This window comes from Salvelinus namaycush, unplaced genomic scaffold (genome assembly GCF_016432855.1).
Source record: "Salvelinus namaycush isolate Seneca unplaced genomic scaffold, SaNama_1.0 Scaffold1208, whole genome shotgun sequence".
Classification (NCBI taxonomy): domain Eukaryota; kingdom Metazoa; phylum Chordata; class Actinopteri; order Salmoniformes; family Salmonidae; genus Salvelinus; species Salvelinus namaycush.
The window spans coordinates 12,040-26,038 of NW_024057907.1; the positions used below are offsets into that span (position 1 = coordinate 12,040).

At 40.3% G+C, this 13,999-nt stretch overlaps 1 protein-coding gene across 1 annotated transcript; it reads right to left on the bottom strand.

The window, feature by feature from the left end:
- Nucleotides 1-823: 823 nt before the first annotated feature.
- LOC120036100 (magnesium transporter protein 1-like) lies at nt 824-13,696 on the bottom strand (the record flags this gene model as incomplete). Its single annotated transcript, XM_038982574.1, has 8 exons — nt 13,536-13,696; nt 12,703-12,872; nt 9,272-9,389; nt 6,733-6,873; nt 3,082-3,222; nt 1,937-2,026; nt 1,013-1,076; nt 824-910 (listed from the first exon to the last, which is right to left on the bottom strand). Coding segments are annotated over exons 1-8 (892 nt in total), but the record flags the coding sequence as incomplete, so codon positions are not given.
- Nucleotides 13,697-13,999: the final 303 nt, after the last annotated feature.

Here is a 13,999-nt window from a genome sequence, read left to right on the forward strand (position 1 = left end):
CTGGTCCTAGGGCTCTGTTCACAAACACAAACACACCCCACAGAGCCTCAGGACAACAGCACAATTAGACCCAACCAAATCATGAGAAAACAAAAAGATAATTACTTGACACATTGGAAAGAATTAACAAAAAAACAGAGCAAACTAGAATGCTATTTGGCCCTAAACAGAGAGTACACAGTGGCAGAATACCTGACCACTGTGACTGACCCAAACTTAAGGAAAGCTTTGACTATGTACAGACTCAGTGAGCATAGCCTTGCTATTGAGAAAGGCCGCCGTAGGCAGACATGGCTCTCAAGAGAAGACAGGCTATGTGCTCACTGCCCACAAAATGAGGTGGAAACTGAGCTGCACTTCCTAACCTCCTGCCCAATGTATGACCATATTAGAGACACATATTTCCCTCAGATTACACAGATACACAAAGAATTCGAAAACAAATCCAATTGTGATAAACTCCCATATCTACTGGGTGAAATTCCACAGTGTGCCATCACAGCAGCAAGATTTGTGACCTGTTGCCACAAGAAAAGGTCAACCAGTGAAGAACAAACACCATTGTAAATACAACCCATATTTATGCTTATTTATTTTAACTTGTGTGCTTTAACCATTCGTACATTGTTACAACACTGTATATATATAATATGACATTTGTAATGTCTTTATTGTTTTGAAACTTCTGTATGTGTAATGTTTACTGTTAATTTGTATTGTTTGTTTCACTTTTGTGTATTGTCTACCTCACTTGCTTTGGCAATGTTAACACATGTTTCCCATGCCAATAAAGCCCCTTGAATTGAATTGAATTGAGAGATATCTAGATACATACTTTTCCTCTTGCCAATGTCCATATCTGACGTGGCCGCCTCGTGCAACAGCACCATCCCCATGGTAACAGCAGAGTCTGGGGCAGGAGGTTAAGGGTCACAGAGAGAAGCTGTAGCCAATGAGAGGCTCTCATACAGGGTTAGAGGTCAGGGGTCAGACTGAGGTGTGTAAAGGATACTGAAGAGCAGCACGATGTGAGTTTCTGCTACAAACTGGGCCTGACTGCTGCCGTGGATGTAGCTCTGAAACAATACACACACAGTTATGAACACACACACACGCACTGATGAACACACACAGTTAACACCGAGTTAAAACACACACACACACACACACACACACACACAGTTATTAACCTCTCTTGGGTAGGAGGCAGTATTTTGACGTCCGGATGAAAAGCGTGCCCAAAGTAAACTGCCTGTTACTCAGGCCCAGAAGATAGGATATGCATATAATTGGTAGATTTGGATAAAAAACACTCTAAAGTTTCTAAAACTGTTAAAGTAATGTCTGTGAGTATAACAGAACTGATATGGCAGGTGAAAACCCGAGGACAAACCATCCCAAAAAATATAAAATTTCAGCCTACCACTGTTTCCAAAGCTTTCATGTTTATTATGAGGCGAAGTCCTCCCAGATTGCAGTTCCTAGGACTTCCACTAGATGTCAACAGTCTTTAGAAAGAGCTTCAGGCTGTTTTTGGGAAAAATGACCCAGAAAATGTAGTTTTTCTAAGTGGCTCCCATTTTGGCTCCCCGTATTAGGGTACCTGAGGTTTGATTATAAGCGTTGTTTGACTTGTTTGGATAAGTTTATTGGTAACGTTTGGGATTCATTTTGTATGCATTTTGAAGGAGGGAAACCGGTGGATTATTGACTGAAGCGTGCCAGCTAAACAGAGTTTATGGATATAAAGAAGGACGCTACCGTCCCACCTGCCCGTAAGAAGTGAATAACTGTGTGTGTGTGTGTGTGTGTTAATTATTTCTGTATTTGAATTTGGCGCCCAGCAGTTTCACTGGCTGTTGAAGAGGTGGGACGCTAACGTCTCACGTACCCAAGAGAGGTTAAGAGATATCTAGAGAGAGAGAGAGGGACGTACCACTTGTCCAGTGGTGGGGTTCTTGTGGGCGTAGGGAGGTCCTCTAATGTGGTTCCACATCTGACCTGAAGTCATGATCAGGCAGAAACACTAGAGAGAACAATGACTCAACACTTATTCATCCATAACTTTGTCAGCTACATAATGAACCAGAGTGTTCCTACCAGAGCAGAGAAGGCCCAGAACTTTGTCAGCTACATAATGAACCAGAGTGTTCCTACCAGAGCAGAGAAGGCCCATAACTTTGTCAGCTACATAATGAACCAGAGTGTTCCTACCAGAGCAGAGAAGGCCCAGAACTTTGTCAGCTACATAATGAACCAGAGTGTTCCTACCAGAGCAGAGAAGGCCCAGAACTTTGTCAGCTACATAATGAACCAGAGTGTTCCTACCAGAGCAGAGAAGGCCCAGAACTTTGTCAGCTACATAATGAACCAGAGTGTTCCTACCAGAGCAGAGAAGGCCCAGAACTTTGTCAGCTACATAATGAACCAGAGTGTTCCTACCAGAGCAGAGAAGGCCCAGAACTTTGTCAGCTACATAATGAACCAGAGTGTTCCTACCAGAGCAGAGAAGGCCCAGAACTTTGTCAGCTACATAATGAACCAGAGTGTTCCTACCAGAGCAGAGAAGGCCCAGAACTTTGTCAGCTACATAATGAACCAGAGTGTTCCTACCAGAGCAGAGAAGGCCCAGAACCAGAGTGTTCCTACCAGAGCAGAGAAGGCCCAGAACCAGAGTGTTCCTACCAGAGCAGAGAAGGCCCAGAACCAGAGTGTTCCTACCAGAGCAGAGAAGGCCCAGAACCAGAGTGTTCCTACCAGAGCAGAGAAGGCCCAGAACCAGAGTGTTCCTACCAGAGCAGAGAAGGCCCAGAACCAGAGTGTTCCTACCAGAGCAAAGAAGGCCCAGAACCAGAGTGTTCCTACCAGAGCAGAGAAGGCCCAGAACCAGAGTGTTCCTACCAGAGCAGAGAAGGCCCAGAACCAGAGTGTTCCTACCAGAGCAGAGAAGGCCCAGAACCAGAGTGTTCCTACCAGAGCAGAGAAGGCCCAGAACCAGAGTGTTCCTACCAGAGCAGAGAAGGCCCAGAACCAGAGTGTTCCTACCAGAGCAGAGAAGGCCCAGAACCAGAGTGTTCCTACCAGAGCAGAGAAGGCCCAGACGCTGTTGTTGTGGAGGAACTCCAGGTTGTTCCTGCGGAGGTAAGCCAGTCCTCCAATCACTGCCAGCAGGAATCCCAGCATCAACGGCCCCGCATAGTTAGGAGGACGGATCACACGGATCTACAGAGACACACACATACAGATTGACACATATGCACATTTTACTGCCTTATCTCCCTAATCTTACTACATTTGCACACACTGTATATAGATTTTTCTTGTTCTCAACTGGCCTACCTAGTCAGGGTTAGGATTATATATATAATATATAAATACCTGGTTAAATAAAGGGTTAGGGTTATATATATAATATATAAATACCTGGTTAAATAAAGGGTTAGGATTATATATATAATATATAAATACCTGGTTAAATAAAGGGTTAGGGTTATATATATAATATATAAATACCTGGTTAAATAAAGGGTTAGGGTTATATATATAATATATAAATACCTGGTTAAATAAAGGGTTAGGGTTATATATATAATATATAAATACCTGGTTAAATAAAGGGTTAGGGTTATATATATAAATACCTGGTTAAATAAAGGGTTAGGGTTATATATATAATATATAAATACTGGATAAATAAAGGGTTAGGGTTATATATAATATATAAATACCTGGTTAAATAAAGGGTTAGGGTTATATATATAATATATAAATACCTGGTTAAATAAAGGGTTAGGATTATATATATAATATATAAATACCTGGTTAAATAAAGGGTTAGGGTTATATATATAATATATAAATACCTGGTTAAATAAAGGGTTAGGGTTATATATATAATATATAAATACCTGGTTAAATAAAGGGTTAGGGTTATATATATAATATATAAATACCTGGTTAAATAAAGGGTTAGGGTTATATATATAAATACCTGGTTAAATAAAGGGTTAGGGTTATATATATAATATATAAATACTGGATAAATAAAGGGTTAGGGTTATATATAATATATAAATACCTGGTTAAATAAAGGGTTAGGGTTATATATATAATATATAAATACCTGGTTAAATAAAGGGTTAGGGTTATATATATAATATATAAATACCTGGTTAAATAAAGGATTAGGGTTATACATATATAATATATAAATACCTGGTTAAATAAAGGATTAGGGTTATATATATATAATATATAAATACCTGGTTAAATAAAGGGTTAGGGTTATATATATATAAATACCTGGTTAAATAAAGGGTTAGGGTTATATATATAAATACCTGGTTAAATAAAGGGTTATAAATATAATATATAAATACCTTGTTAAATAAAGGGTTAGGGTTATATATATAAATACCTGGTTAAATAAAGGGTTAGGGTTATATATATAATATATAAATACCTGGTTAAATAAAGGGTTAGGGTTATATATATAATATATAAATACCTGGTTAAATAAAGGGTTAGGGTTATATATATAAATACCTGGTTAAATAAAGGGTTAGGGTTATATATATAAATACCTGGTTAAATAAAGGGTTAGGGTTATACACTGCTCAAAAAAATAAAGGGAACACTAAAATAACACATCCTAGATCTGAATGAATGAAATATTCTTATTAAATACTTTTTTCTTTACATAGTTGAATGTGCTGACAACAAAATCACACACAAATTATCAATGGAAATCAAATTTATCAACCCATGGAGGTCTGGATTTGGAGTCACACTCAAAATTAAAGTGGAAAACCACACTACAGGCTGATCCAACTTTGATGTAATGTCCTTAAAACAAGTCAAAATGAGGCTCAGTAGTGTGTGTGGCCTCCACGTGCCTGTATGACCTCCCTACAACGCCTGGGCATGCTCCTGATGAGGTGGCGGATGGTCTCCTGAGGGATCTCCTCCCAGACCTGGAGTAAAGCATCCGCCAACTCCTGGACAGTCTGCGGTGCAACGTGGCGTTAGTGGATGGAGCGAGACATGATGTCCCAGATGTGCTCAATTGGATTCAGGTCTGGGGAACGGGCGGGCCAGTCCATAGCATCAATGCCTTCCTCTTGCAGGAACTGCTGACACACTCCAGCCACATGAGGTCTAGCATTGTCTTGCATTAGGAGGAACCCAGGGCCAACCGCACCAGCATATGGTCTCACAAGGGGTCTGAGGATCTCATCTCGGTACCTAATGGCAGTCAGGCTACCTCTGGCGAGCACATGGAGGGCTGTGCGGCCCCCCAAAGAAATGCCACCCCACACCATGACTGACCCACCGCCAAACCGGTCATGCTGGAGGATGTTGCAGGCAGCAGAAGGTTCTCCACGGCGTCTCCAGACTCTGTCACGTCTGTCACATGTGCTCAGTGTGAACCTGCTTTCATCTGTGAAGAGCACAGGGCGCCAGTGGCGAATTTGCCAATCTTGGTGTTCTCTGGCAAATGCCAAACGTCCTGCACGGTGTTGGGCTGTAAGCACAACCCCCACCTGTGGACGTCGGGCCCTCATACCACCCTCATGGAGTCTGTTTCTGACCGTTTGAGCAGACACATGCACATTTGTGGCCTGCTGGAGGTCATTTTGCAGGGCTCTGGCAGTGCTCCTCCTGCTCAAAGGCGGAGGTAGCGGTCCTGCTGCTGGGTTGTTGCCCTCCTACGGCCTCCTCCACGTCTCCTGATGTACTGGCCTGTCTCCTGGTAGCGCCTCCATGCTCTGGACACTACGCTGACAGACACAGCAAACCTTCTTGCCACAGCTCGCATTGATGTGCCATCCTGGATGAGCTGCACTACCTGAGCCACTTGTGTGGGTTGTAGACTCCGTCTCATGCTACCACTAGAGTGAAAGCACCGCCAGCATTCAAAAGTGACCAAAGCATCAGCCAGGAAGCATAGGAACTGAGAAGTGGTCTGTGGTCACCACCTGCAGAACCACTCCTTTATTGGGGGTGTCTTGCTAATTGCCTATAATTTCCACCTGTTGTCTATTCCATTTGCACAACAGCATGTGAAATTTATTGTCAATCAGTGTTGCTTCCTAAGTGGACAGTTTGATTTCACAGAAGTGTGATTGACTTGGAGTTACATTGTGTTGTTTAAGTGTTCCCTTTATTTTTTTGAGCAGTGTATATATAAATACCTGGTTAAATAAAGGGTTAGGGTTATATATATAATATATAAATACCTGGTTAAATAAAGGGTTATATATATAATATATATATAAATACCTGGTTAAATAAAGGGTTAGGGTTATATATATAATATATAAATACCTGGTTAAACAAAGGGTTAGGGTTATATATATATAATATATAAATACCTGGTTAAATAAAGGTTTAGGGTTATATATATAATATATAAATACCTGGTTAAATAAAGGGTTAGGGTTATATATATAATATATAAATACCTGGTTAAATAAAAGGTTAGGGTTATATATATAATATATTAATACCTGGTTAAATAAAGGGTTATATATATAATATATTAATACCTGGTTAAATAAAGGGTTAGGGTTATATATATAAATACCTGGTTAAATAAAGGTGAAATAAAATCAAATAATACACACAGTCAACCTGATCACCCACATCTATTCAGATAAACACAGACTAATACATTACGCAGATACCTAGTGTGAGAGTTGAAAGGTAAAGAGGTGAGAGGTCAGGTGTTACCTGTACGTCAGTGCGGTCCCCGACCCAGCGGGCCAGCTGTTCTGCAGCAAAGCCTCTGACCTGCAGCTCATAGGAGTCGGACTTCTTAGGCTTCCCTTTAGCAGGGAAATGGATGAAGGAGGGAGCCGAGTTCATATTCAACTGGGGAGACAAATAACAGATATATAACTGCTACTATATACACAAATAACACAGATAACTACTACTATATACACAAATAACATATATATATAACTACTACTATATACACAAATAACAGATATAACTACTATTATATACACAAATAACAGATATAACTACTACTATATACACAAATAACAGATATAACTACTACTATATACACAAATAACAGATATAACTACTACTATATACACAAATCACACAGATACAAAACTACTTATAAAAAATAAAATACTTATTTTCCACCATAATTTGCAAATAAATTCATTAAAAATCCTACAATGTGATTTTCTGGATTTTTTTTCTCATTTTGTCTGTCATAGTTGAAGTGTACCTATGATGACAATTACAGGCCTCTCTCATCTTTTTAAGTGGGAGAACTTGCACAATTGGTGGCTGACTAAATACTTTTTTGCCCCACTGTATATATATATATATATATACACACACACTCCTACTATATTCATATATACTACATATATGCACTACTACCATATTCATACATACTACATATATAACTACTACTATATTCATATACACTACTACTATATTCATATATACACGACTACTATATTCATATATACTACATATATAACTACAACTATATTCATACATACTACAAATATAACTACTACTATATTCATATACACTACATATATAACTACTACTATATTCATATACACTACATATTTAACTACTACTACATTCATATACACTACATATATACACTACTTCCATATTCATATATACTACATATATACACACTACTACTATATTCATATAAACTACATATATAATTACTACTATATTAATATACACTACATATATACACACTACTACTATATTCATATACACTACATATATAACTACTACTATATTCATATACACTACATATATAACTACTACTATATTCATATACACTACATATTTAACTACTACTACATTCATATACACTACATATATACACTACTTCCATATTCATATATACTACATATATACACACTACTACTATATTCATATAAACTACATATATAATTACTACTATATTAATATACACTACATATATACACACTACTACTATATTCATATACACTACATATATAATTACTACTATATTCATATACACTACATATATAACTACTACTATATTCATATACACTACATATATAACTACTACTATATTCATACATACTACATATTTAACTACTACTACATTCATATACACTACATATATAAGTACTACTATATTCATATAAACTACATAACTACTACTATATTCATATACACTACATATATAACTACTACTACATTCATTATACACTCCTATATTCATATACACTACATATACACTACTACTACATTCATTATACACTACTACTATATTCATATACACTACATATATAAGTACTACTATATTCATATATACTACATATATACAGTACTACTATATTCATATACACTACACATATAACTACTACTACATTCATATACACTACATATATAACTAATACTATATTCATATACACGACATATATAACTAATACTACATTCATATACACTACATATATAACTAATACGATATTCATATACACTACATATATAACTACTACTATATTCATATAAACTACATATATAACTACTACTATATTCATATACACTACATATATAACTACTACTACATTCATTATACACTACTACTATATTCATATATACTACATATATACAGTACTACTATATTCATATACACTACATATATAACTAATACTATATTCATATACACTACACATATAACTACTACTATATTCATATACACTACATATATAACTACTACTACATTCATTATACACTACTACTATATTCATATATACTACATATATACAGTACTACTATATTCATATACACTACATATATAACTACTACTATATTCATATACACTACATATACACTACTACTACATTCATTATACACTCCTACTATATTCATATATACTACATATATACAGTACTACTATATTCATATACACTACATATTTAACTACTACTACATTCATATACACTACATATACACTACTACTACATTCATTATACACTCCTACTATATTCATATACACTACATATATAACTAATACTATATTCATATATACTACATATATAACTACTACTATATTCATATACACTACATATACACGACTACTACATTCATATACACTACATATATAAGTACTACTACAGTGTAGTTTCACGTAAAGAATGTGCGCTGTGGAGAGGCTGGTTTAACGATGCCAACCGTCTAATGGACAGCTTAAAGCCCGGTTCTAAATAACACGTGAAGTAAACGAAAAGAGACAGAAGAGTTATACCATCTGGAAGACGTCAGATCCTTCGTCAAAGTCGACGGTAGCGAAGAAGACCTTGTTGGTGAAGGCACTGGAGTAACGCCAGGAATTAGCTAGGATCTGGAACTCCTCGTCAGCCTGTCTGTAGAGGGGGTGGACACACACAGCATGTCAATATTTGAGATACGCTTGATTTAGTGTGTCCAGAACAATGGAACTAATGGACTAGTCACAAAAGTCTGGCGTACCACAAAGGCATATTATGACATGTATTTACCCCATCCATGTGTTAAATTAACATGTGACCCTTAATGGCAGACTCCACACTGTCTCTGTTACTGACTGGCAGACTCCACACAGTCTCTGTTACTGACTGGCAGACTAAACACAGTCTCTGTGACTGACTGGCAGACTAAACACAGTCTCTGTGACTGACTGGCAGACTACACACAGTCTCTGTTACTGACTGGCAGACTAAACACAGTCTCTGTGACTGACTGGCAGACTAAACACAGTCTCTGTTACTGACTGGCAGACTACACACAGTCTCTGTTACTGACTGGCAGACTAAACACAGTCTCTGTGACTGACTGGCAGACTAAACACAGTCTCTGTGACTGACTGGCAGACTCCACACAGTCTCTGTTACTGACTGGCAGACTACACACAGTCTCTGTTACTGACTGGCAGACTCCACACTGTCTCTGTTACTGACTGGCAGACTACACACAGTCTCTGTTACTGACTGGCAGACTCCACACAGTCTCTGTTACTGACTGGCAGACTCCACACAGTCTCTGTTACTGACTGGCAGACTACACACAGTCTCTGTGACTGACTGGCAGACTCCACACAGTCTCTGTGACTGACTGGCAGACTAAACACAGTCTCTGTGACTGACTGGCAGACTAAACACAGTCTCTGTGACTGACTGGCAGACTAAACACAGTCTCTGTGACTGACTGGCAGACTAAACACAGTCTCTGTGACTGACTGGCAGACTCCACACAGTCTCTGTTACTGACTGGCAGACTACACACAGTCTCTGTTACTGACTGGCAGACTAAACACAGTCTCTGTTACTGACTGGCAGACTCCACACAGTCTCTGTTACTGACTGGCAGACTCCACACAGTCTCTGTTACTGACTGGCAGACTACACACAGTCTCTGTTACTGACTGGCAGACTACACACAGTCTCTGTTACTGACTGGCAGACTACACACAGTCTCTGTTACTGACTGGCAGACTCCACACAGTCTCTGTTACTGACTGGCAGACAACACACAGTCTCTGTGACTGACTGGCAGACTCCACACAGTCTCTGTTACTGACTGGCAGACTACACACTGTCTCTGTGACTGACTGGCAGACTATACACAGTCTCTGTTACTGACTGGCAGACTCCACACAGTCTCTGTTACTGACTGGCAGACTCCACACAGTCTCTGTTACTGACTGGCAGACTACACACAGTCTCTGTTACTGACTGGCAGACTCCACACAGTCTCTGTTACTGACTGGCAGACTACACACAGTCTCTGTTACTGACTGGCAGACTAAACACAGTCTCTGTTACTGACTGGCAGACTCCACACAGTCTCTGTTACTGACTGGCAGACTAAACACAGTCTCTGTTACTGACTGGCAGACTCCACACAGTCTCTGTTACTGACTGGCAGACTACACACAGTCTCTGTTACTGACTGGCAGACTACACACAGTCTCTGTGACTGACTGGCAGACTACACACTGTCTCTGTGACTGACTGGCAGACTACACACTGTCTCTGTGACTGACTGGCAGACTCCACACAGTCTCTGTTACTGACTGGCAGACTCCACACAGTCTCTGTTACTGACTGGCAGACTACACACAGTCTCTGTTACTGACTGGCAGACTCCACACTGTCTCTGTTACTGACTGGCAGACTCCACACTGTCTCTGTTACTGACTGGCAGACTCCACACTGTCTCTGTTACTGACTGGCAGACTCCACACAGTCTCTGTTACTGACTGGCAGACTAAACACAGTCTCTGTGACTGACTGGCAGACTAAACACAGTCTCTGTTACTGACTGGCAGACTCCACACAGTCTCTGTTACTGACTGGCAGACTACACACAGTCTCTGTTACTGACTGGCAGACTCCACACAGTCTCTGTTACTGACTGGCAGACTAAACACAGTCTCTGTTACTGACTGGCAGACTAAACACAGTCTCTGTTACTGACTGGCAGACTAAACACAGTCTCTGTTACTGACTGGCAGACTAAACACAGTCTCTGTGACTGACTGGCAGACTAAACACAGTCTCTGTTACTGACTGGCAGACTACACACTGTCTCTGTTACTGACTGGCAGACTACACACTGTCTCTGTTACTGACTGGCAGACTACACACAGTCTCTGTTACTGACTGGCAGACTACACACAGTCTCTGTTACTGACTGGCAGACTACACACTGTCTCTGTTACTGACTGGCAGACTACACACTGTCTCTGTGACTGACTGGCAGACTACACACTGTCTCTGTGACTGACTGGCAGACTACACACTGTCTCTGTGACTGACTGGCAGACTACACACTGTCTCTGTTACTGACTGGCAGACTACACACAGTCTCTGTTACTGACTGGCAGACTCCACACAGTCTCTGTGACTGACTGGCAGACTCCACACAGTCTCTGTGACTGACTGGCAGACTAAACACAGTCTCTGTTACTGACTGGCAGACTCCACACAGTCTCTGTTACTGACTGGCAGACTCCACACAGTCTCTGTTACTGACTGGCAGACTCCACACAGTCTCTGTGACTGACTGGCAGACTACACACAGTCTCTGTTACTGACTGGCAGACTCCACACAGTCTCTGTTACTGACTGGCAGACTACACACAGTCTCTGTTACTGACTGGCAGACTACACACAGTCTCTGTTACTGACTGGCAGACTAAACACAGTCTCTGTTACTGACTGGCAGACTACAAATACTAACTGGCAGACGGTTTGTTTGAATAAATACTTTTTTTGCTCCATAAAGTAATCCAACAATGTGTGCACTGCCATCTTGTCTATTTCAAGTCTTCTCTCATTGATCGAGACAGGTGAGTATCATGACATGTGACACTTTGGGGTGGACACCCACCTGTCTCGATCAATGAGAGAAGACTTGAAATAGACAAGATGGCAGCCTACACATTGTTGGATTACTTTATGGAGCAAAAAAAGTATTTATTTTCCCAATTCAAATGAAACCCCTGCACTAGACACAGGCATTTTATGAGACTCATGTTTGCATGTTTGAATCGAGGACAAATACACTATCGCCAAGGTTTGTAGAAAATTCCCTCCACTACACCAAACTGTACCCACCCTGTAACTCCCAGTAATGGATACCAAACACCTTTGTTTAAATCACATTATCTGGTGTAACAATTTGTAGATAAGTTACTTGCAGACGCCACACTGTCTCTGTGGCTGCAGGGCAGTGAACATGATGACCACAGAGTAGTTCCTGGGAGGAGCCTTCACAAAGCGACGAAACTTCTCCCCGTTCATACGGATCACAGCTCTCTTCCCTGTCCAGTCCATAAGCTGACCCACCTTCTCAGACAGCAGGGTCTGGAGGGAGAGAGAAGAAAGAGGTTAGGGGTTACAGGTCAGGGGTTAGGGTGTTATACCAGCCCACCTACTCAGACAGCAGGGTCTGGAGGGAGAGAGAAGAAAGAGGTTAGGGGTTACAGGTCAGGGGTTAGGGTGTTATACCAGCCCACCTACTCAGACAGCAGGGTCTGGAGGGAGAGAGAAGAAAGAGGTTAGGGGTTACAGGTCAGGGGTTAGGGTGTTATACCAGCCCACCTACTCAGACAGCAGGGTCTGGAGGGAGAGAGAACAGGGTTTAAAGGTCAGGGTCTTACCAGCCCAGTCCATCAACTGGCCCGCCCTCTCAGAGAACAAGTCTCTAGTGTATCTACTTAGGTAGCGCCGAAAGAGGGCACCTTCTTCACCCGGAAGTGCTAACAACGTTTAAGAATGATGCGGATTATAGCTGCAGGAAAGTTTAAAGTCCTAGACCAAGTAGAACATAGCCACGGCAATATGTGACTTCTTAGTTATTACAATTAGCTAGATGTTTATATATATATGAAGCATTTTGACGATTCAAACAAGCTAGGTAACCGGTTCCTTCCTAAAAGTTCATGGCTAGCTAGCTAGACCCATGAGCTAACGTTAGCCTGCTAGCTAGTGTAATGATTATGACACCGTGCGCTGAGAATAAAATACCTCCTTTTTCTTCTGTCCGGTTGAAGGGATTCCATAGAAACTCAACATCAACAACAACGAATACAAAACTTTTAGATACATTTTAATCCTCTTTCACAGAGGCGCTATCCGACAATCGACTGACCACGGATTGAAGGATTCTCTGTAACATTCCGATTGGTCGATTTTCCGCCTCAAGAGCCAATGGCGTGATAGGGGCAGAGACTGTAAAGAAAGCGAGACACCCCACTCGCATTTTTTTCTGATTGGGGCGGGGCCACTATACATCTCCTTATTGTAATCCTTATTTTAGTATTTGATGAGGGTTGTTTACGTCAACCACCTGTATTAAATAGAGAGATGCTATGCTACTAGCCTCATATACATGAATATGCATAGCCATCTCGAGACAACTTCGATATAAAGTGTTTTTTCTCAAAGTTGCCGGCATGTCACGTGTCCTACTTATATTAGTACACTCATAA